At 37.6% G+C, this 26,531-nt stretch overlaps 1 protein-coding gene across 15 annotated transcripts in view; it reads right to left on the bottom strand.

Moving 5' to 3' along the window:
- The window catches only part of Anks1b (ankyrin repeat and sterile alpha motif domain containing 1B), a 1,117,917-nt gene that overhangs the window by 276,635 nt on the left and 814,751 nt on the right, over positions 1-26,531 (bottom strand). For all 15 annotated transcript variants that reach the window (XM_058571278.1, XM_058571279.1, XM_046419347.2 and 12 more), the window contains one exon: positions 21,576-21,674. In XM_058571278.1, coding sequence (XP_058427261.1) covers positions 21,576-21,674 — 99 coding nt within the window. The remainder of the gene's footprint in view (positions 1-21,575; positions 21,675-26,531) is intronic.

Raw genomic sequence — 26,531 nt, 5'->3', positions numbered from 1 at the left:
GAGATAATAATGAAGCTTTAGGCTTGGGAAAGTTCAGATATATTGATATATTTTACTGAACAACTTGCGTGTTTCTTTGTTCTGCCTGAATGCATACGAGTGTTCTCCAGGGGTCTTAGTGCATCCTGGAGAGAGAGAGAGAGAGAGAGAGAGAGAGAGAGAGAGAGAGAGAGAGAGACGCCTAGGCTCTGAGCTGCTTGCTCCACTTCAACCAAGTAGCTCCTATCTTAAATGTTTTAAACAGGCAAGAAGAGGAAGAAGGATTTCTGTGCTTTAAAAATAAATGTTTAAAAACCACTGATCTAGAAGATATTTATAAGACTAGAGATAACTACAGGTTTTTTTCCCCTCAATTTCTTAGTTTTATTGGAATATTCTGGCGTGGTCTGTCATATATGTATATAATATATGTCTGTATATGTATATATGTATATATAATCTATCATTCTATCTGCTTAAAATCAGCTTTGTCTGTGAAGACAAAAACAATACTCTGTGAAATGATGGAGCCAGAAGATGGGAGTTATAGCAAGAGGAAGGCCAGGAAAAGAGATAAGGGAAGGAAAATGAGAGAGATAATATACAGTAAAATAGATTTTGGATTAAACAAAAAAAGTAATTTTCAATGCAACAGTTGTTAAGCAAAAACCATGACATTGGCATGGTAGTTTGACCAAGATAATAAGAAACTCCAAAAAGCCAATAATGTATTAGGGAGATATTTTTTTTATGTCTGAAAGTTTTACACAATTAAGACTGATATTACCATGGTTTACCAAAAACTGTCTCTTCTTTTACATAATGGGGCTTATAATTGGGCTTATGTCTGCCCAACTAATGACAAGGTGCATTAGCTTTTTTGCTTGTTGCTGTTATAAGAATATGTTTGTGACTATGGAATGAAAGCTTGGCATGTAAATTTAACTTCTAGGTCAGCTCCAAAAGTTTCTTTGCCCTAGATTAGCTTTTTTTTTTTGGGGGGGGGGTGTCTTCCCATGAGCTAGAACATTAATGCCTGCAGTTAAGCTTTGACTACAGGCATAACAATATCCTCAAGTTTGTGAAATGCTTCTCACAGCTTTTATGAGGATCACATGGGGAATCTTGTTAACATGATTCTAATTCAACAGGTAGAAAGGAATATCTGAAATTCTGCATTTTAAAACAAGTTCCCTGATGATAATAATGTTGTCAGTCCATGGATCATTCTTGGAGTAGCAGTACTTTAGAGGATGATGGAGGAACAGATCAAAGGCCCTGTATCCTTCCAGAATTGCATAGAGCAGAACCAACTTGTAAACCTGGACTGCTTTATTTCAGAACTGTGATATGAGATAAAGGACTGTTCTATTCTTTAAACCACCATACTATGAAGCTTCTTGTTTCAGCTGCATAGCTTCCCTTCAATATAAAGGTAACTGAAAATAAGTAATTGTCATATAGAACATTCATAAGGAGTCTGTAACTTCATTGACAGTACATTGTATTTTCTCTTGTTTTGTGTAGCCATAAATGTTCACATGTGTTGCTTCATTTCCTTTAATTGTGTTTGTTGACATATTTCTGTCAATCATATTTTCACCCCTTCTGACAATTATGCAAGGGATAAAAAGGGGGGGATTTGAGAAAACCCCAAGTTTCTAGTTTAGATATCTGAGTACATGGTGTTGTTTCCAGCCAAGGAAGAAAATAAATTGAAGATGCTTGGAATCACATCTTAAATTTTGAGAAGTCTGGAGAGACATATGACCTTGGGCACTGTCAGCAGCACAGGTGGGAATCTTGGCTGCCCCAATTATAGTTGCATGACCTTGAGGAAACTACTTCTCCTTGTCAAGCATCATTTTTTGATTAGTAATATGTGAGACAAAAAGAATATCAACAACTGAGAGAGTTGTCATATGAATTTAGTGAAATTATGCAAGTGGAATTTAGCATAGTACTTGGCACAGAGAAAGACAGAAGCACTCAATAATTATGTTTTATCATAAATCATGTGTAGACGAGACTGCAGAGTGATCAGAGTATGAGAAGAGATTGGCCTAAGAATGAACCAAATCTTTCAAGAAAGTAGGAAAAGATAAGTACACTCAGGAGACAACAAACAAACAAACAAAAATCAAAAAAGTCAAGACTAGAAGAGAAGTAGAGGGAAGAAATTGAGTTTCAAGGAGGGTTGGTCAGTAGTGAGGGATGCTGCAGACAAGTCTAAGAAGATGAGGGAGAAGAAGTGTTTGGGGATCTGGCAAATAGGTCAGAGGAGATGTGACTGAGGAAAACACAGAAGTCTGGCTGCACCTGGTTGAGCAAATAGAAACTTCAAGCTAAGTTATCCTTTTGGGAAGTTTGTAAGAGAAGAAAATGAGAGAAAGGATAGTTTTAGAAATCACAAAGGAAAAGGCATTAAAAGGGGCAAAAGTGAGGACTCAGGAATGGGTCCAGGAATGGCCTGAAGATTGATGGAGAGTGTTTGTCTTTTTCTTGGGGGCTTTCACTTGCCTTTCTTGAAAATGACAGAGCCAGGGGGGATAGCTGGGGCTAACTTTAGGGTTAATAATCTTTGTGTTAAACACAGTAAACGTCTGGAAGTCCTGAGGCTTACACTTGGTGAGAACTGTTTGTGGGTGAAGTACCTTTGCGACATTCTGGTGCTGGTCCCTATGGGGTCCAGGGCTGTCTGCATGTGGCACACTACTTTCCAGATACAAACATACAAACCTATCAGCTCACCTGTGCCAATATCACTAATGTGCCAGCCTCAGCTCTTAATATACCCGTGGCTTCTCTTTTCCCACCTGGATATGCTTTGAGATGATCAGACTTCCTGCCTGGTAAAGCTTTTGTAATACACACAGCTGATATCATTGTGTACCTCCCTTATTCCAGCTCCTTATTCTACCCTCTTCTTCTCTGTCCTGCTGCTACCCAAGAATCAAGCTAACAGCAGCCCTGAAAATAAACCAGGACAAGTGGTGCTAGCAGACAGTGTGCTGCCAAGTCCAAATGCAGGTCTATCAAGTGGTGAGAGGATCAGATCTCCTGCAGGCTGGAAGAACTGGGCTTAGACATCACTGTGCTGTTTCATCAGTGGCTCTTAACTGAACATGAAAGAAAAAGCTGATCCACTGACTCTGGGACCCCAGAAAAAAGTCCACCTATCAACATCCAAGTGCTACGTCAGTGCAGACTTTGCTGGAAGGGACATGTCTACAAGATGCATAGCACTATTAATGATAAGAACATCATCTAATAGCTACATGGGGCTTTAAAGGCCGTCAAGTGACTTCATTTAGGTCATCTCACTTGAGAAGAGTTTTAGGTGATGTTTGGGGAAATTCTGTTTATGGAGTCTGAGAACTTGGTACTCCATGAAATGATATTCCTTTTGTGGGAAATACGAATATGCTGTGACTGCTGTGGGGAAGCAAGGTCTAAGGTCTCTGTGTTGTGTGGCTGTGGCAAGGAAGGGGTCTGTGTACAAATAAAACATTGGCTTGAAGCCCTTCTGTTTAGATTAGACTCCGTTTTAGATACAATTTCTGCAAAAGAATAGAGAGGCACCTTAACTCTCAGAGGTAAGAGAATTGTGTTGAATGTTGCTTTGGACTCAACTATAGAAAATAATAACCTCTCTGTTTTCCACACCAACAGCCAAGCATCAGTGATTTGGCGTCCCTGAACAGTTGAAGATGCCCAGCTTTAGACCTAGGGAAGGAACAATGAAGAGGTTATCTGGATATTACTTGGCATTACAGTTTTGGAGAAAGAAGGGAAAGTAAAACACTTTGGACTGGACACTGTCTCTTAATGTCCCATGTTTTCTATTTCATGAATAAGAGAAAAAAATTAAAACCTAGGCCAGGAAAGGCCCGAGGTCCCTCTAATTTTGAGGTCAGATCATGGAGTAAACTGGGAGTAGAACAATAGACAATGACGAAGCATAGATAAGAAGTGTTTTCATGATTCATGAGCTAATAACTTTTCAGCAGGATAGAATCATCAGAGAGGCATTAGCTAGACAAGTCTAGCCTCTATCCATTAGGGACAAGGGGCATCCCCTTTGGTCAGAAGTACAGGATAATCACAAATTAAAACAGTAAAGTAGCCAACATAGATAGCTACAAACCATGGTTGGAAAAATAACAATAGCAACAATTACAAAAACAATTTATTTCTTTGTAAACAGTGCGAGTGGTCTATTAGTCAGGCACTAATTTTTTCAGTTTCATCTCTGCACATGAAGAGTAGTAACTCTATCTGTAGCATCACTTGAGAACAGCTGTCTGTCATGCAAGATTGGTGTGTACTGTGTACTAAAAGACCTATAAAGCCATATATGGGACATGCATAAATGTGGTTCTGGGGTTGGAAGATTTTACTGAATGATTTTATTGTATTTTTTCCCTAAAGCTTTGGGTAAAAAGTGTATTTTTAAAAATTCAATAAATGGAATTTTTTCTATCATCTTCTTATTTCTAAAATCCTTGTTGAGATAATGCTGACCCTCAAGCCCTTTGTTAAACATCACTATTTGTTTTGATTTATTTCCTTGTTGCAAAGCTCTTTTATGAAGCAAGGGCTCAGATTAAAGATGAACTGAGGATTTATTGCAACTAGAATAAGGTGCTGAACAATGCTCCCCGTCATTCACATTTTCAAGCTCTACCAGTGATGTGAACTATATTTAGAAAAAGGCACAGGGTCTCTTTTTTATCTGCAGTACATGTTTTCTGACATTCGGGTAAGCTATTTGGTGGTTGATATAGCACATCGCTTTCCTCTTGAAACAGAAACTTTAAATGCTACTATCAATCAGGAGAGACTTCTGCATGATTTTAGTTTCAACTAATTTTCCCAAACTTGAGTCTTCAAAAGATGATGAATGCTTTGAATGTCAGTTCTATTTATTTGATATTTAAAAGCCATGTCCTTGCTTACAGCCTCCAGGCATGTGCATAATAACATCATCCACTGAAGTACTTCAAACAGATATATGTACCACAAAACCAATTAGAAGTATACAAATGAATAACTTATGTTCTGCCTGAGTAGAATACCACAAAGGATACCATTCACACGGTGGTCAAAAATTACTATATGCACATTCACTTATGGAGTTAAAAATGGAACCATCTATCCATCCATTCACCCATCCACTCATTCAACAAATACGAACAGTGTGCCTACTATATTTTAGGCACTGTGTGGGACGTACCAGTGACCAAAACTCGAAAAGATAACTAGTTCTTGTGGAGCTAATGTTCTAAGTCGGGGAGTCAGATAACAACTAATAATAATAATAATAATAAAGAAATAAAGTGTATATTTTGCGTGTATATTATGTTAGGTGATAGAAATATTGGAAATAAAGAAAGTACAGCAGAGTGATCAGAATGTTGGAGAGTGGTGTGGTGGAGGGAGGTGAGGGACTAAATAGGGTGCAGGGAGAGTTTCATTAAGAAAGTGAGATTTGATTAAAGATTTGAAGATGGCACATTGGCTGTGTTGGCAACTAGGGGGGGAGGATTCCAAGTAAAGAGAACAGATAGAGCAAAGGCCTTCGGGAAGGAGGGAGGCCAGTGTGTGATCCAAGAATAACAAGGTTGCCAGTGGGGTTGGTGCAGTGTATGCTGGCACAGAGCAAAGGGGAGCAGGTCAAAGGGGCAATTGGTGGCCAGATTAAACCAGGCCTTGAAGGCCTGGTAAGGTCTGGCTTTCATTCTGAGGGAAACAGGGAGCCAGTGCATGAATTTGAGCAGAGGTGTGGCATGATCTGGCTTGTGCTTCAGTGAAATCACTCTGGAGGCTGTGCTAAGAACAGCTAATAGGGAGGCTTTTCAGAGGCTGTGGAAGTAGTCCAGAAGAAAGAGATTGGTGGCGTGGAATAAAGGTGGCAAGCAATAGTCAAATTTCAGATATATTTTAAAGGTAGATTGGCACGATTTCCCAAAACACAAAATAAAATGCTCCTTGTTCTCTAATATGAGCTTGGAGTTTGTCAGCTTGATGACTACAGCTGTGGGGTATGGATCTCAGCTTGAACAGAAATGCGTTCATCTGTTATGTGTGGGAATTTATGCATGACTGGCAGGCTTGGTCTTGCAGGGGTCTGTTTTCAGTAGGGAATTCAGGGGCCTCAAAAGACTCTCTGCTCAAATTGAGAAGTCAAGGCAGATGCATTTAATTCAAAAGACAATAGATGAGTATCAGAAAGAATGGGTGATTCTGATAGATTTCAGGATCTGGCACTCTGACCAGGCTAAGGTCCAGGTCCCAAGGACCTTGCCTTAAGATGAAAAGGCTTCAATAAAAGAAGTATATCATGAAACATTTTTGGGACATTGGGAACAAAAAGAGTTAGCAGAATTGGCACCAGCAGCTTTATCAGTGAGCAGAGATGGTGCCATATTGCAGTACTGGTGCCCTCGACACTGGGCCCTGGCAGCTGGCAATGGTACCCACATTGGCAGGCTTCAGCGGCATTGGCAGAACATCTTGTTGGCATTGGCTGAGGTGCCCTTGAAGGGAAGACACTGGGCATCATATCAGTAGCACACACATCATACCTCTGACACATTGGGCACCTGCAGCTCTGAAGCAGCCTTTGGAAGTCATCAGAGGCTGACTTGGCACCCTGAGTGGTACTGACAGGACTGACAGCACTTTTGGATAGGGATTGGTGGTTTTGTTTCAAGCCTTGGTGACAGGAGACATCAACACAATAAGCTGGAGCAAAACAGGCAAAAAAGGGCAGATGTCATAGGGTCAGCCAGTGTCTACTCAATGACACACATTTGATGAGAGACACCTAGAACAAATCACTAGGAGGAGTTTCAGTAAGGTCTAGAACACGCAGAGAAGATTGTCCTGTATAGTCATTGTGATCCCATTTCATAGACCTGGTTGGGGTTTCTGAATACTGCTTGTATATCTACAGGTAAGGGATGGTCTAAAAACTGCTCCTTGGCAAGTGAGAGCAGTAGCCACACTGAACAAGAGCTGGATCCTCAGGGAATTGGTGACCACATGATGGTCTGTTTTTGTCATTTCAGAATTTTTAATTACCTAAGTCAATGGAGTGACTAAGAATCTTCAGCTCTATTATGGGAATCCTGACTAGACAATTATCTCTTAAAATAATTTTAATAATTACTATTTAATTTAACAAGAATTTTTTAAAAATATTTTTTAGATGCATGGCTCTTTATTTTATTCATTTATTTATATGTGGTGCTGAGAATCGAACCCAGTGCCTCACACATGGTAGGAAAGTGCTCTACGGCTGAGCCACAGCCTCAGCCTCAATTCACCAAGAATTTCTAAGCACAAAATACAAATGTAATATCACCCTAGGAATTGTATAAATGTAAAATGTTGCAAAGGTCTACCTTTAGGAATATATAATTTTCCTCAGTATGCATTTAAATATATTAAAAATAGGAGAATTTAATTATCAAAGTCTTTATACGTTTGATAAGAAAAATTTGAGTGGTGGAAAAGTTTGGGGAGAGTTTATTCTACCGTGTCTCTTGGGGTTAATACATGAGGAAGTGAATGAAGGCATATTGTGTCGGGGGTAGGGGGTGAACATGGGTATCCTTTTCTCCTTAATATCCTTAGTCCTAGGAGGAACACAGGCAGCATCCTCTCTATTGAGTGACTCCTTGAATGCTAGGTTTGGCTAAAAATATCTATTCATTCTTTGAGAATCAGTTCAAGCATCATCCACCTGTCCAGAAAGATTTCCTTGATCCCCACACACTTAGCCTTCTCTCCTCGTGCACCATTTTTCACGCAGTATTTTAATTTTCGACATACCTGACTCTAAGTAGGTAGAACTCCTTGAAGCAGAGACCAAATCTTTTTTTTTTTTTCATTCTTATCCCTGAACCTAGCATAGGGCCTAAACACACTGATGATCTGGTTGAATGGATGAATCAGCAATTTACTGACGAATCTCTTGGCATGGCTATATGGGTGTTTGCAGACACAGGGCACCTACAGTTGTACCAGCTCTCTTACACCTGGCTCCAAGCCTGGGGAGATGCTGAGGTGTCAGGATGTAAGGTCAATTGCTACTTTGTATATACACCAGGTAGCACTTAGTAAAAAGTGTTCTGTCCAAAGTGGATACCAGAAAATGTTGACAGATGATGATGTAATTGAGTCCCAGAGGTGAGAGGCAGGGAAATCAATCTTTTATACATTTACTGTAATAATCTCTTTTGTACCTTTCACATTCATAAATTTCTATAATACATTTACCGCTTTGTATTTAGAATATTGTAATATAAACCTTTGCCACCAAGCAGTGGCTTCTAAATAAGGAAGGACTCGAGGGTTAAAATTGATAATGCATTCAAGAAAATTCAAGAAAAAGTTTTTAACCTGTCAGTACTCTATGATTCATAAATTACAACCTTAAAATTATTTAAAGTGTATCTATTTAGTACTTATACCATCATGAATTCATAGAACAACACATAAAGCTAAAAGTGTTTTCTCTTAAAGACATGAAGAACTCTAGCTGTTTCTTGAGTGTTCACTTCCTCTAAGAGCAGCAGTTATCTGCTAACTTAAAAAAAAAAAAGGAAAGAAAGTTGAATTTCTATTTACTAAAATAGAAGACAACAGTGCTGTGGGAGCTAATAAAAATGGCCAGTTCTTTTTTCTAAAGGTGAGTGCTTTGATGGGTGATTCTACAGTGTACAGAGACTGGTGCTCTGGTGATGGACTAAGTAGAAAAAAAGTAGTTATTAAGAGCAAAGACTCCAGGACCAAGATGACTGGTTTGAACCTTGCCTTTGCCACTTACTTGCTGTGTAACCTTAGGCAAGTACTTAATTTCTCTCTGCATTGATTTCCTCACCTATAAAACAGGGATTTAATTTTGCTATTTAAACTAGTTTCTTTAGGGGTTAATCCAGTAGTACTTAAATAGTGTCTGGCACATTGGAAATTTCTTTTTAAATATTTGCTATGAAATCAAGGATTTGCCCTGCAGTGTCTTTCTGGCATGCTCAGGAGTGTTTTAGGAAATGTGGATTACTAGGTAGAGTGTCCTCTGCGGGTCCACAGATCAACCATCAGGCCAGAACCCACAGGCAAAAGATGGATGTGAGGACTACCAGTCTTTGAAATCTAAAATTCCATTAATTACCAACAAAGAAAATAAACGATAAAGAAATATCATGTAATGAAAAAGTGCTTAGTTTAGGGGTAGAAGAACATTAACTATGTCACTACTGTGGCCTGCTCCACCGAAGCTGACTGCAGGTGTTCCTCTGAGCTTGAAGTATTTGACTTATTATTCATTGAAAGGTGAAGTGAAGAATGAAGTTCGTGGCTGGATTAATGGTATGAGCTGCAGTTCAGAGGATGGCTATTATAAACAAGACCAAACAGCACATCTATCTAACTAAATAAGCCAAACAAATGCTTGTAGTCACTTTTTGATTGGTGTGTCATGAGCTATTGCAAAATTCCATAACAAAGAAATTTTACTGTGCATAGAAATGGCTTTTTGTTCATCTACCTTTTCATCCAGGAGGCCTTGCAAAAGTTTATAATTTTACTTCTATTATAGTTCACATCATATTAAAATAATTTGAATTTCCGCCTAACTTCTCTATCTAGACAAAAATCCAGATGAAGGCACAGAATGTGTAATTTCATCTTATTTTTTTTCTTCTTGTGCTATGTCTGTGACATTAATACATTTGCAGACCCCAAAAAACAGAGTCTTTTGACTTGAATGCTACTGATTGAAAATATAGAATTTAGTAAAATTCTATTCAACTGTTAAATTAGCACTCACTTGATTATACAGTAATGGTAGGAAACAGTGACTTAACAGTGGCTTATTCAAAATGGTAGGTATGTTGTTTTATAGTTTTTGTGAAAATTTAAAATTTACGGAGTTGTGCTTTTCTATGACATCCCAATGCCTTTACAATTTAAGAGAACTACACCATCAGGGTCGTACTATTCAGATTCTTAGTCTGGTTCCATTCTGTGCCAGACATTTATTGAGCCCTTGCTGTTTAAGCTCTTCTCCATCTCCCCACACTCTTCTTGCATTTTTACTTAGTGCTGGGAACTGATTTCATTACCTCTAAGAGGTACAGTCAGACAGGTAGCTATGTCAAAATTAAGCTTAGTCATTTAATCTCTATAGAGGAAGGCTCTAGTTATGATTTTAACACCTTCTCTTTTAGCTCTTGATGGGTTAAACAATAACTCCAAATTCCAAAATGTTTAAGTTAGCAGATGACAATCAAATCTGCAATTTTATTCCTTATTTAGATAATGAGAAATCTGTAGTGTGCAAAATCCACTAGTATAGAACAAAAAGCTCACTGTGCAATACAAATACAGTCCTAGGCAGATTCTCTTGTCAGGAAATGAGTCCCTTTGTGGTTAATTTTTGGTCCTTGACAAAAGCAATGTCAAAACTTCATTGATTTTTGTAGTCTAGAGTAATATAATAACCTAATGTGGCAGGTTCCACTATTATCTTCATTTTACAAATAAGGATATTGAGGATTAGAGAATTTAAGTAACTTGCCCAAGGTGACTCAAGCAGTAGGTAGCTAAACTAGGATTAAATTAGGTTTAACTAAAAGCTCAAGAGGGTTCATTTTTGAGCCCTGGCAAGATTGCAAGTTCCTTAAGATGACTTAAGTGGATTATTTAGCTTGCTTATCTCAATATCCCCTTAGTATCCTTATTGTCCTTTGAAATACAGTGCTTAGACAATATAGTGAGTTGCCTGGGTTTGAAGCCCAGTTTGTCCACCTAAAATGGCATTCAGACATCCCTATGATTCTTTGTCCATTCTCTTGCTCAATATTTTTATCCACAGCATTCATATTACTTATAATTACCTACTTTTATCTGGATCTCCCACGAGAATATAATCTACGTGAGGACAATAACCTTGTAGGTCTTATTTCCTAATCACATTTTCAATAGCTGGAACAATGCCTGGATGGTGGATGGTTCATAAAAACTATTGTGTGAATAAATAAAAGGCAACTCATTTTGCTTATTGTTTAAGCCTGGAGTAGTAATTTTCAGATATAATTAATGGGCTGAAGGAACCTCATGTTGTTCTTGGTTCACGACCTTCAACTTTTTAAAAAATATTCATTTAATAGATCCAAATATAGCACAGCACAACACCATTCCAGGGTGGGTAAAATCATTATATCCATTTTAAAGATGAGGAAACTGGCAGAGACAGGTTTAAAAAATTGCCCAGGGTCACCCAATTAGGCAAAGAACAGAGCCAAGATTCAAACTCAGGGAGTCTGGCCATGTTCCCAACCACTATACCATGCTGTTTTCTGGCTTAATTCTATAAAAGTGTCATTAACATGAGGTTTAATGTTCTAAAGATGTGTCCCCACTCTCTTTAGAGAATGGTCTTCCATCTTGTCCAATCTTCCTTCCTCTCCACCCAGATTAAAGACGAAAACAAACAAGATGGTTTTATTTATTACTGCATTACACCTTGCCTTCCTGCAGGTAGCAATGCGTGCTATCCGTGAAGCTTCTCGTATGCCACCTTCAAGGGCATATGAGAGATTTGAGTCCTGGAGGCTTCTGGACAGCTGACATGGTCTTGTAGGTCTATTCTTTGACATGGCTGTCTCCTTCCTGTCCTGCCAGGGTTTCTGGATCCCTGCCATAACCCTTTCCTCCCAGCCTTGAGAAGGGAATTCAGTGATCTAGGGAGGCTACAAGAATAGCCTTTTAAGCCTGAAACCTAAAAGGAAGCCTAGTTTTATAGACATCCCTGTTCTTGCTTTGAGTCCTTTGGTTTTTTTTCTGTCCAGTCTCTTTTCAGTTTCAATCACAAACATGTAAGCATCCTCATGGCCCTGGCTCTCTGCCACAGCACAGTATTCACCCAGGGGCAACTGTCATGAGCACCCAAGCCTGGGCTTTAGCTCCAGTTCTGTTAAGAAGGAGCAATCTGCCTGGGGGAAAGTCAATTAAGATGACTGGGATTTAGTTTCTTCACCTGTGAAAAGACTCAAGTAAGAGGATGAGCTGGATATTTAAAGGTTCCTTCCAGCTCTAAATTCAATTGTTCTTTGAAGGATTATGTAAGGAAGAGAAAGAACTCAGATAGCTAAATCCCTTTCACTCTCCCTACTGGCCGAAGTATAACTCCAAGGGAGCCATTGCTGTTTACTAAATGGGGGTGAACTTCTCAAAGTTGAAGGACAACAGCTGCTGGAGATAGCAGGAGGTAGAAACCTATTTGCTTGCCTAATTCCTCCCCTATTTCTCTGTAAATATCAGGGGGGATTATGAGTAAAAATGATATTTCAGCTCTCTGGTATACATAATAAACCTTTCCAAGACAAATTCATTTAAATTAAAATATTTTTAAAAATCCTCCCTCATAGGTTTGGAAGAATGCAGTTTCATTTTGCCTTCTGAAATTGCATAAAAACTTTGGAACAGAGCTTAAGTGATTTTGGACTGTACTTCTCTCACATCCAATAGTTCTCTGAATATCCATCTGGCTTCAATAGATAGGGCTATTTTGCACTCTGTACATATACTGGGTTTTGTCCTTTGAGCTTCAAGGAACATCGGCCATTCTTTTTCCCTGTGTGTCCTTCAAGAATAGACTGGTTATTAGTCCTCACTTGTAAACAGAAAGTGTGAGGCATGGGGGAGACTCTAGGAATGCAGGTCACCAGTGTTGTGGGTGCTGACATGCATAAAGAACATGCCATACTCCTTTGTAAAACATTTAAAGATAAAGGCATCAGTCAGGAAATGCCTTTATGATTTCTGATCTAACTCACCCAGTTTTGATCTCTAATCTGCATTCTTTTTAGCACAGATTTAATAAAAATGAACTGGGCATTACTATCTTCAAGTGCTTTGTGCTCCAGGCTTAGGAAATGAAGATGAATATAGATATGGCAAAGATCCTAATCTTGAGTGAGAGAGACTACCTAGTCAATAGGTAGTTTTTGTATAAGGGTAGGAAGGGAACACAAAAGGGTTAAACTTTCAATCTCACCCAGAGAGAGGATGTCATAAAATGCTTTTTCAAGTAAGTTTTAAGGAGTGACTAGAAGGGAACTTGTGTAAAAAAGGGTGGCAGTTGAGGTACAGAAAGAAATGGTGTTTCTGTCATCATTTCCTGGGACAAGAGTATATTTCTTGTTCTCCTTGGCAGTTTAGCGAGGGTCGTGAACATCATGGTGAATCAAATGTAGTCTAACGTTAGTGGTGCACTTCCAGGCCTGACAATGGAACACTGTGTGGTCTTCCATGCTCTTCTCTACCCTGCCTTTAGATGGTAGCACTTAAAGAACTCTGCCATGACGGAAGAAACCTCAATCCCTGAGTTGCTACTTGGAGGGGAGCTACCTGACTCTGGACCTAGCATGAATAAGAACTAAAAATAATAGTGTTAAAACACCATAATTTTGCAGTTGTTACAGTGGCTGGAGTTCACTACCCTGATTACACAGTGTGCCAGGCTAACGAATAAAAAGAAAGATCTCAAGGATCTGCTGTTACTTCATAATTTCCATACCTTAGGTTACTCAAGTGTTTGACCTTAAGTCAATCACTCTTTCTTCCTTCCTCATTCTCCAAAGGTATCAAATTCTTCCTGAAATTTACAGGTTATAACAAGATAACTAATCCTCCTGGACCTGTACCTTTTAATGACATTTTTAAAATTTTATATATTATTATATAAATTATTATATATCATTATATAAAATATATTATATATGATTATATAAAAATATATTATTTTGAAACATAATATACATATTAAACCTTTAAAATAAATTTATATAAAATATAGTAGTATATGAATATTATACTTGTAAATATATAAATGTGTCCATATTACATAATATATAAGAAAATATCATTAAAACGTTGTGTGTGTTTATGTATACAAAATCCATTTTTCTTATTAAAATATATGTTTTGTTAGGGTAAAGGGTGCACCTACATTGTTCATTACTATAACTCTAGTGCCAAGGGAAGTGCCTGGGATATAGTAGGCAGCCTTGAGTATTTGTAGAATAAATAAAGATAAATGCAATAGAATTCAGGCAGTTTTCTTTGATGAAAATGCAACTTAGCTTGGACATGTTTATTCTGAAGGCTCTGTGTTATATCCAGATGTGGGATTCCTGAAGGCAGAGCTACAAATCTAGAGACAGTGGTTTGGGGCTTACTCATGTGTAGGTGGTAGCGACAGCTATTGGGGCAGATGAAGGTGCCAAGGGAGAGTATGGGAAGGAAGAAGAGGAGAGAATTAGGACTGAATTCTGGAGGGTATCAATTCATGAAACAGACTCCACATAAGAAGCTAATAAAGGATCATTGGGAAGAGGAGGTAGAACTAATCACATTGAGACAGGAGATTTTGGAGTAGTTTGCTTTTTTGTTTGTGAGAACACTGAGTTATAGTTTGGGGGTTAGATCTGGGAATATAGAAGAATTCAATGAACACCTATTTATTGATTTATATAAATGCTGAACCCTGAAGAGTTCCCATGAAGATGGGGCCAACACCTTTTAACAAATGTGCAGCTAGTGTCATCCCTGTTGGTCATGACAAAATACCTGTGTTACACAAATCTCTGGGACAATACCAGGAGGCTTGTGGGCCATCCTGGGCCCTTTTCATTCATCTGATGTAGTAGGCTATATTTCTGATCAGAATCTTTCCTGTCTAGAAGATTTTCAGAAGTACAGCGAAGCCTCCATCTAGCTAGAGATTTGTTGCTAATATAAGTTATGTGTCAGTAAACAATGGTACACAGGTCAAATCCAGCCAATTTCCTGTTCTTATAAATAAAATTTTATTAGAACACAGACACACTCATTCATTTCTGAATGATCCATGGTGGCTTTTATTCCACAACAGGGTTAAGTAGTTGCAACAGAAGACTTATGGCCTATACAGTGTCAAATATTTACAATCTGGCATTTTGTAGAAAAGGTTTGCCAATCCCTGGTCTAAGTACATCTATTTGTCCTAGAACAATAAATAATTTTCAGAGCTGAAGGGATGGTCCTTGAGAAAACCACAGCCTGTGTCTCTAAGGACCAGACCAACAGGATGTGGAATACTCTATTCCTTTATCAGACTGAGTTGAGTTATATATTTATTTTAGATTGGGACCTCCATGTTAACATTGTGTATATGTGTGTATATGAAACTCTGTTCTGTGGTGTGTCTTTAACAGATGTCCCTTGAGTGCTAGGCCAACATTGGGTGTCACAAAATTTAAGACATTAGCCAATGGGGGAAGGGAAATGGAAGTAAAAAGAACGTGGGTAGATGAAGAGTGAGTGATGGGATGGGAGAATGAAAAGCTACCCTGTCTAAATGTACCATGAGAGCATCTGTGCCTATAGCCTGTATTTTGTCACTGCCATTCTGAAAAATAGTTTAAAAAGGAATAAGTTTTTATCATTTTTCTAAGTGATAGGGAAATAAGACTGAACCTTCCTTTCTAGACTTTTAAAGAAATTACATTGGTTGTACCTTTTCCCTCTAAAGCACTATCCATTGAGACTAGAATTAACAAACATCTGAATTTCAAGGCTATTGAAAGAAACTGGAGTCTTTAAGAGCATAGTCTTGAATGGGAAGCTAAAGTGAGATATCACATTTATAATATTCTTTTCAAATTCTAAAATAATCTGTGATCCTACCAAATTAAGACTTTCATTTCTGGAGAGATACTTTTCCCTGTGACACAGGAGTAGCAAAGAGACAGCTATAATCAAATCTGGCCCCTAGTGCTTTGTTTTGTTAACAAAGTAACTGAGGGGAAAAAAACCCTTATAATTTGTTGGTGGGTGAGGGAATAGGACTTGTGCTTTCCAGTTTGCCTCAGTTCCCATCATTCTAGATTTTCTTGTCTTTAAGGTGTTTGAGTTCTCAATCCCTCTAGTACCTTTTCATCCCTATGGTCCTTTTTTAACTTTCTAGTTTTGCTAGGTTTTTTAAAAAAATGTATTTTCTTTGCTAAGTCTTGTTCAATAGTATTTGATCAACTCACTTCCCCAATATAGGAAGAAATATGCTCCTTTCAGTTTGAAGAATGAATATATTTTTAAAAATCTATGATGTTTTATGGGAATTACTGATTTGTGTGGCTCACTTTGATTAGTGGTGTTTGGAGTATGAAGTCTTCTTCCCCCTATTTTTTATTGGTACATTATAGTCATACATAATGGTGGGATTTGTTGTCACATATTTGTACATGCATACAATATAGCAATATAATTTGGCCAATATCATTGCCCTGTAGAAACTATGAAGTCTTTATGTGAAATTGGAAAATCCCCAAAGGTTTTTAATTTCTGTATTATTGTACCATATATTGATATGTTAAATATGACCCTACAGACCACAGACATGTGCTTTTTTTGAGTGGTTTTTGCAAACAAGGCTTTCAAATCATCTAACTGTGAATATCATAGTCCCAGGAAGATGGCCCAAAGAAATAAAAAATGCCTTTGTTGTTATTGTTAATAGGTTTTTCCATTTTAACCCAGATATAGCATGGAAACTGGACTGTAAAGTAGATCATTATAAAGTGCATCTGTGATAGGCAGACTTTCAAGATAGCGCCCAAAGAGCCACCCTCCTGGTATTTACAAACTTGTATAAATACCTCCTTCTGGGGGCTGGATCTACTTAGAACTTGATTCTAAGGAATGGAATATTGCAAAGGGATGGGAAGATACTCCTGTGATTAGGTTACAAAGGACTGTGCCTTCCATGCTGTTAGCACTTTCTTGTTGTCTGCAGTGCTTACTCTGTTGAAGCTAGCTCCAATTGTGAGATGCTCTGTGGGTGGCCCATGTGATAAGAACTGAGGGAGGCTATCAGCCATCAGCTATGAGGCACTGAGGCCCCAGTCCGAAAGCCCTAAATAACTGAATCCTACCTGTAATCATGAGACTGAACTGGAAAGTGGATTCTTCCTAGTTGAGTCTTGAGATGACTGTAACCCTGGAACAGACTCAGAGACAGAGGACCCAGCCTGTACCTGGGTTCCTGACTCACAGAAACTGCATTAATAAATGTTGATATATGCCAATAAAATTTGTGGTAATTTGTTATGTAGTAGAAATACAGAATTCTATTTTTCTATTGGCAAAAGGGGACTCTTTTTTTTTTTTTTAACCGAAGTCTCAAACTGAGGATAGCAAAGTGGTGATTTAATCTAATCAGAGGTGTTTGTTGTCATTCAGTGAAAAATAATTGAAACTATGCACCTAAAACACATACTGATTAAATTAAACTAAACTTAGAAGTAAAAGGCAACTAAAATTTTGGTTTTCACTATGCAGTACAGTAGAAATGAACAAAACAATAAATATCAGACCTTGCACTATGATCAAGAGTCTGTGATAACAACATTCACTGGTCATCACATATTTTTGAGATTTAACTGAGAAAAGCAAGTAAGCAAAGGAGAAGAGCAGAGAGAGAGAGAGTGAGTAGCTAGGTATTGTGGAATCCCAAAGAATATAGTGTCAATGGTTGTCAACAATATCAGTGTCTACTGAAGTCAGATCAAGAGAAGAGGGAAAGGGGCTTATGAAATCTCTGCTCTGCTGGTTACTGGTGACCTTGGCATCAGTTGTGTGGAGTGGCAGCAGAGGAATGAGTCAGATCAAAGCAGATTAAGGGAAGGGTAGGAGCAAAGGAAAGGGGTATAGAAAGTACAGAGCACTATTAAACAGCTTCAAAACATATTATAAAACAGAAAAAATTAGAAGAGAAAATATTTTAAAATGGAGTATATGACATAAAGTTATGGTAAATACATTTTCAATTTAGGATGAGTGCTATTAAGACAGATGACACAATATGGGCCTTGACACAAAGTCCTCTGAGCATTTAGTATGAAAATCCTATCTAACCTTCAGGTATTATATTACCAAAGGAAAAAAGTGATCATGCCCTTGACAAAAGGAAAACATTTTAAAACACTGTATAAACATTTGGCTCTGCAGTTTTAGCTGGAAAAAGGTAAGTTATATGTTATAAATAAGTAATTAGATAATTGCTCTGTGTCTTGGAGATGGAAAAAGTACAACTCCAAGAATGTACAAAATGAACTCCTTTCTCAGGAAATCTTAGGCATATTTCCTTTCTTTAAAAGGTTAAAAAATGAAGTTTGATCTTCATAAAACCAGGGAAATTTTCAGGCCTGAGAACAGACTTAGCTGGAGTTGGTGAAGGAAGGGCAAACTGACATTGGAAGTCAAGTATGTAAGACGGATAGGATGAAGAAAGGGAGGAATGACTGTGATTACTGTTCTAAAGATGTCTATGATCAGAGCCCAACTAATGTATTCTGTGTTTTGAATGTTATCAGATATACTTGAGGACTTGCAGATCTTTGCATTGGTGCATATTTCAACATTAAAAAGAACATATTACATAAAATCCCTTCTTGCCAAAGGAAGAAACCTGAAACGACAAATACAAAAATAAGACATTTGAAGTATGCTAAGAGATCAAGATTGTACTTAGCAAACCATCTTTTCTGTGTTTAGGAACAATCTCACCAATTACAAAACACAATATGTTAATTAAAGCATCTCAGGTGGTAATCATAGAATATTTCTCATGACAGATGAAGAACAAATATTCTGAAGACCAAAATCATATAAACAAAAGAAAGAGACATTTTGTCCATTTTCTGGCAGTGCAAAGTTGGAATGAAACCAGATGAATGTGCTGGCAGTGATATTACACTATTAGCCATCTGAAGACTGGGCTCATTACCTAAGAAGGCAAAGCATCAATTCGTAGCATTATAACCTTCTGTTCGTGCTGCAGACGTGATTGGGTGTTCTTATATAGTCTTCATTCATTTGTGTGCAGAGTAAGCACTTTTATCCGCCTCTTGATAGAAGCCTAATTTTGTATTGTTTCTATTAGATTGTTTTCTCTATTGGGAATGATATTCTGTCTTAAAAATAAATACTCCATTTATTCCCTGGATAATTTTAGGTGCAGTTTCTTTTGTTTATATTTATGAAATTGCATGTTCAGGATTATAGAATTATCTTAAAATTGAAGCACTCTGATTTAAAAAAAAACATTTGAATGACATGTGAGGAAAACATTCATTCAATCACTCATTTATTCATTCTTTTAATGATATATTGGGCTAAGCAGAAGAGGGAAAAATTCAAGGATGTTCAGCCGTTCCTGAACTCAGGTGCTTATAACATGCTATACATATCATTTGTACCTTCTGACAGGAACATGCATAGGGATACAAAATTCTCAGGGGAATGAGAGGTGAGTATATTCCCTTATTTCACAAATATTTATTGGCTAGCTACTTTGTGGCAGACACTGTTATAGGGACTGTGTATGCAGAAGGGAGACAGTCATGGTACCTGAACTCAAGGACATTGCTACCTCTGGGCAAGACGAAAAACAATAAAGAAAGAAACAAACAAATAATAACACTTCAATTAGCCATAAGTACTATGGAGAAATATAAAACAGGGAAATGTCAAGGACAGTGATAACTGGTAGGAGGTAGGATTTTAGGTCATGAGGCCTCTTTGAAGTGGTGTCACCTGAGTAGAGACTTGATGATGAACAAAGGTCTGAAGGAAGGGCTTTCCAGGTAGAGGGACCAATGCAGAAAGACCTTGAGGCAAAAATGTGCTTGCCATTGTGGAAAACAAAAAGAAAGCCAAGTGTCTGAAGTGTAGAAGGAAAAACTGACAATGTAGTCACAAAGGTAGGAAGGGGCCAGATCCTATTGACTTTTGGGACAAGATAAGAATTTTATTCTAAGTGAGAAGGAAATGCATTGGAGACTTTAAGTTGGGTGTGATGTGAACTGGTTTACATTTTAGAAGGAGTTTTAGAGAAGTGGAAATCCAGTTGTACAGATTAAGAGGGAATTCCAGACAGAGGTTAGACATGTGTGAATCCTCCAGGTTAGAGACGACAAATGAGAAATCCTTAAAGTAGTCCACCAGGATGACAGACGATGACGACGATAATGATAATGATGATGGTGGTGGTGGTGGTGGTGATGATGGTGGTGATGGTGGTGGTGGTGTTGATGATGGTGACGATGATGATTTTTATGGTACTCGAGATCAAACCCAGGACTCATGCATGTTAGGCAATGACCCTACCACTGAACTACCTGCCTCCCCTCAGCTTGGGAGGAAATAATATTTTAAGATATAAAAGTAGGGAGATAAACAGTATGCTCATTCAGATTATTTTGAGAATTAGTTCTAGGGACATTTTATTCTTTTCTGTTTAATGTAGGAAATTATATGATTTTATACTCCTTCCTATGCTTGGCTCTCGTTCAATTTACAAGTGTTAAGTTTCTATCAGAAAAAACTCAGTTCACTGTCTGATGACAATTTTTATCATATAACTTCCTTAGAATAGTGTTTAATATTTCTTTCCCATTCTGAAGAGAAAAAAAGAGAGAGAGTACAAAATGTAGGAAAAGCTTGTGGATCCAGGTGCATCCATTACAGCTCTCCTGCTACCCTGCCTCCAGGCTTGCCCTCCGCTAATCTTTTCCCAACTGGATGACCCCACTTCAACTTTCCCTCCTTGTAATTCCTCTTGTAAACTGCTTCCAGAATTCACCAGCATAAAGTAGTCCAGTCATGTCTAGTCTCCAGTGCCTACAGAAAAAATTTTAAATTCCTTAGCCTGACACAAACTGACCCTATCTATGTTTTCTGCTTTATTTCTGACAGCACACTACACTCTCCAGTTTTAATCACACCGAAGATTCTTTTTCTTTTTGATCATTTTAAAAATGGTGATGAAATACTTTTAACAAAATTTTTTAAAGCATAAGTTCAGTGACATTAGCACATTCACACTGTTGTGCAAATCCCATTGGATTTTATATTACTAATGATTTATCTAATGCTTTCAGCAATTTGTGGCCTGGACCATACCTGGGACTAGATGGCTCCTCTGGCCTCCTGAAATGCCTTTCCCTTTCCCTATCCATTAAAATCCTACATATCTTGAAAGACTAGTTCTCACATCCTACCTCTTCCTTTAGGCTTCTTTAAAAGCTTATCTAGGAACAGAACATCAACTGAGTTGCCAGATAACACAGTTTACAGTAAAAATGATGCCTCCTTGGCCAATTGCATCTAGACAGGAAGGATCTATCTATGAACTATAAATACATGGTGGGGATGGGACATTTTGGACCTCCTGAGTGATGACTCTAATAATTAGGCAGGACCCTCATAGAGATGCTGGAGGCTAAGTCTATGGAGTTGCTATTAGAGATACTGCTTTTTATGGGGAATGAGGCCTTAAGCCAAGGACATTCCTGCACTTACTTAATATGAATCTAGCCTTCTTGTACCTGAGTTCTCACCTGGGGGTGGGGGGATGGATATTTGTGAAGCTTCCCAGCTGGCCAGCAACATATCCTGTACTACATTGTATTACATGCCCTGCAGCCTGGACTTAAACCTGCTAGGAACCATACACAGGGCTAGGGCAATAAAATATTTCTTACCTTTGGAAGGAGCTGGATTGCCTGTAGAATTCTTTGTCTGTGCCCAGAATTAAGGATACCAATTTCCAACAAATCTTGATCTTCCATAACATTGCTTCCCTGAAACAAAACCAGAATTGTTACAGACAAACTAAACGTTTACACTGTGGGAAATAATAATTTATTTAACACAGAGTAAAATAACCAACAAGTGATCTGATTTTTTTGTAAGCAAAGACACAAAGTCCTTCTTCTGTGCAGGTGAGGGCAGAGTTGGTCCCCTGGGTTACCAATTGGGAGGTATTGAAAACTTCCCTCTCCTCACAAATCTCTCTTGGTTACTTTTTAAAGTCAGATTATCTACACTGAGATTCATCCCTGTGACTTAGGATTCTGTTCCTGTAAAAATGTAAATGCATCTCGGAAGAGTTGTCATTTAGGATTATCAGTGACCTGCACATTGATGTGAATGAATCAATTCATTTTTAAAAAAACTAATCTAAAAACAGATTTTGTGAGGAGGACTGATAGAAAAATTGACATTAAGTAGGCATGTTAAAAGTGAGAATAATAAATTTTAAAATATTGAATGCCATATTCCTAATCAAGATGGGGAAATAGAGCAATGAATAGGATGCAGACACTGCCCCTGACAGGCTTTACTCCTTCCAATCCAGTAATAGACATAGGTAATGCAAAGGCAGTTGGAATGCTGTGAATAGCTATGTGGTGACAGTCACTTGTGAGTCCAGAAGGGATATGAGAGATGTTTTTGGAGCAGATGACACTTAATCAGATGTGGTTAGGACCCAAAGAAGGAGGGACCAAAGGAATATTATGTGCAATAACCTATAAGAAAAGACAAAGTATACTGAAAAGCATTGAGTTATGGGGTAATTTGGAGAGAAGAGAAAAGGTAAGAATGGAAGATAAGCAGAGGCCAGACTGCACAGACATTGTATGCAATGCCAAGAAGTTCAGACTTCATTGGGACCATCATGGGAAGCCATGGACGGGTTTTAAGAAAAGAGATACATGGTGGGATTCTAAAATTAGAAAGATCATTTTGATTTCTATACCTGGGTCCCAGTTTCCTTAACTATAAAATGATAAGGTTGAATCACACAATCTCCAAGAACTAGACTAGTCCTGAAAGTCTCAGATTTCAATGACTATATTAAGCTGCTGATTAATACATGACAGAAATTATAGGTACTCATTTTGTCCCTAGATTTGAATCTTTCATCTGTAAGCTAGAGCATCTCTTTAAATTTAGGATTCTAATTATGTCAAATGAAATAAGACAGGCACAGAAAGACAAATACTGCATGTTCTTGCTCAGTGGTGGAAGCTGAGAAGTAGAGAGTGTCATGAGGCTAGGAAGGGTAGTGGGGAGAGGGCAACGGAGAGAGGCTGGGTCTTGGGTACTAAAATACATTTGGATGGAAGAAACTGTTATTATGTTCTATATAGTACAGTAGGATAACTATAATTTATAATAATTTATTATATATTTCAAAATAACTAGAAGAATTTGAACTTTACCCACACATAGAAAGGATAAATGTTTAAGGAAATGGAAATGCCAATTACCCTGATTTGATCATTACACATTATACAAATGTATCAAATTATTATGCTGTAACTGTTAAGTATAAATATTATAATGTCAATTAAAAAAAAAGAAAAGTATTTTAAAAATTAAGGATTCTATAGAAGTTCAAGAATCAGGATTGCTACTTTTCTGGAAAAATCCCCAAACTCTGTTCTATTAGTGTATAACACAAAACACTTATGAATACCTGACTGTGGATGGCAACAGGTGCAGAAATAAGTTCAAAGTAAAAGAAAATGAACTGGAAGGGGCAATACCGGGGCCACGGTGTTGAGGAGGTTGCTGCAGCTGTGATAGAGATGATTTGGGCTTAAACTAAGTTAGTAGTCATCGGAGTCAGAAAGAAGCAAATGGATTTGAAAACTATCAACAAGTTTAACTTGGAGATTGAACATGTGGGATGATGGAGAAATGCAGAATGCATCCTGGTTCCAGGCTGGGACAGGGGTGGATCTGGATGGCTTTCCCTGGGATAAGAGAGGAGGAGGAGGGGCAGGCCTAGCATGGTGCAAAGTGAGACTAATGCTTTTTCCTGGACAGGGACTGAATAGATGAATGTAAACAGTTTAATATCAGACTACATTATAAATGGATAATTGACTGTTCTTAGAAGGATTAAAGCCATTAGAATGGTACCATAGCTAAGTATTTAAAATGGGCATTCAATGGACAAAAGCATTCCACCTACTCATAGTATCATTCCTATGCTTAAGCTACACCAGCCATCTCAGAGGAAGCAGAACGATTCAGGTACATAGCAGCTTGATAATGAAAAACCTAATGAAAAACAAATAAACCTAGCCTTGGCAATATGCCACAGGAAACATTGCTCTCAAGAAATTACTCAGTGCACACAATAGAGCATGGCTAAGAATATAAATGACTTCATTTTGAGAAAGTGTTATTATTTCCAGAAATGGACTATTGCGACATGAGCAAGATATGTGATACTTAATCTGATTTTTACTCTTTCTGAGATATTTACAAAGGAGTTACTGACCCCCATCCCCCCCCACAACCAACCAAACAACAACAACAACAACAAAAAAGAAGGAAACAAAGTCCTTTGGCCATCTACGAGCTAGAGCACAATCAGTTTTTCTATGTGCTGTATTAACAACCTTCACATTCATTTCATGCAAAATATAAAGCCCAGTTTTTTTGTACAAACCCCAAACATACAAAGATCCTATAGTTTGTAGGACTTACTATGTATAATTCTGAAAACCTGAGGTCAGTTTTTGAATACTGAGATAATTTTAACAAATCGTTAAACTCCACCGCTCTGCCTCTAAGCCACCCCAATATTATCTTTTCTGTCTTCAGTAAGGGAAGAGTCTTTTAGAAGAATTGTAGATAAGTCAGGCATTTTTAAGGAAGGCATTAAGTACATGATAGTAGTTTCTGTTTGGTTCAAATTTCCTAACAGATACATTGTTTTGTTTTGTTTTGTTTTTTTGGTACCAGGGATCGAACCCAAGGGTGCTTGGGTAAGTGCCACTGAGTCACATCCCTTACCCTTTTTATTTTTTTATTTTGAGACAGGATTTCACTAGATTGCTTACAGCCTCACTAAGTTACTGAGCCTGGATTTGAACCTGTAGTCCTCCTACTTCAGCCTCCTGAACCACAGGGATTACAAGCATGTGCCACCATGCCCAGCCCTAGCAAACACTTTCAAAAAAATGAGTGAGAAGTATGGGAGGCATAATGAGAATTGTGAGAATGTGCTTAAGGGCAAATAACACCAGTCAGGAAACATAAAGAAAAGAGTTCTTTTCCTCCATGAGGCACACTGTTAGAAATTTTGAATTCTGCTAACCACTTTGATGTGTTTATTACATGATGTATATATGTATGGAATCATCACATGGCACCCCATAAATGTGTACAATTGTGTGTCGATGAAAAATTAATATAAAAGAAAATGTTTTCTCTCTTTCTACAATAGATAGAAAGAAAATGCATACAAAATATCTTGCTGTGTCATTCATCCAGTCCTCTGTCTAAACAGCAGGGGACTCGGAGTCTAAAAACCTGGGTTCAGGTCATGGTTGGGTAAATTTGGCTGAGTCTTTTGTTTCTTTGGCCTTCATGATTCTCACTTACAAAATGAAAGTTTAAACAATATGCATTCACTTCAAAAAATTGTATGATTTCAGTCCTGATTGACTTTTGAATAGGATCATTACATAAAAATAGATTGCATATTTTGAAATTACATTTTATGTTTCAGAATTTGTAACCTAAAGTTAGCTTTAATAAATGATTATAGAGAAGTTCAAGAATACATCCTTTTTGTTTGACAAATCAATCTTAGTATTATGAATTTATAAAATTTCTATTAGAGGAAATAATGGAATACCTTATTTTATAGTATTATGGATTCTTATAGATTTTCAGAAAAAAAACTCAAACATTTGAGGACTTACATCCTCAAGGTGCCCAAAGGAACATAAACATTTCCATTCTTCCTGTGGAACTGGGATTTATTCTTACTTTATCACTTGTTTTTACTAAATGGTAGAGAATCTCAGCTTAGCTTCTTTTTTTCCTAATAAAAACTGAACATAAAATACAGCTTCCTCCCTCTTCCATCCATTTTTCACACAAATGCCAGATCACTGGTTTTTGCAGCAGAGCTCCATTGTGCCTGTCTTCTGCTCACCCACCTACTCCAGTGTACTCCACCTCCTCACCTCCCCAGTACACCTGCTGTCTCTACTTTATCTCCCTTTTTCTCCTCCACCCACTGTAATAGGCTTTTATCCTCTATTAACTCCATAGAATTCTCTGCCAAGTGTTGAGAATGACTTCTCAAATGCCAAATCTAGTTGATTCTTTTCAATCTTGCTTTCAAGTACTTGGCCACATGTGGTTGGTGACCACTATAAGCACAACACAGATTTTAGAATATGTCCATCATTGTAGAAAGTTCTATTAGACAGTGCTGCTCTATGGTCACAGAATTGAAATTGTAGTGAAATCTTCACATAGTAGGGGCAAAAATGGAGCAGGAAATAAAAAATATTCATGAGTCATTCTCAAGATATGATTATTTTATGTTTCTTAGTCAAAGTTTATGAACATTATGAACATTGAATTTAGAATCTTTAGGAAACTTCTAACTTTTTAGTCATCAAAACAAATTAGAAGCTTATTCTACTTTCAATAGTATTTCTTTATTATGGGACTAGCGATCTATGATATAAAAATGACAAGTATAACTGCTAAAATATTATTATCTTGACACCCTACCAGGCGCTCTGCACAGGTATTTAGATAAAATTGCTTAGTCAATGACTTATTAGAAGGATCAGAGAGGCCCAAGGCAATGTTCTTATAACAACAGTTCTTTCACA

This window comes from Marmota monax, unplaced genomic scaffold (assembly GCF_021218885.2).
Source record: "Marmota monax isolate L192 unplaced genomic scaffold, Marmota_monax_Labrador192_F-V1.1 WCK01_AAM20220418_F8-fsc00036, whole genome shotgun sequence".
Lineage (NCBI taxonomy): Eukaryota > Metazoa > Chordata > Mammalia > Rodentia > Sciuridae > Marmota > Marmota monax.
The sequence above is the reverse complement of the archived record's forward strand: the minus strand, read 5'-3'. Positions and strand labels throughout refer to the sequence as shown.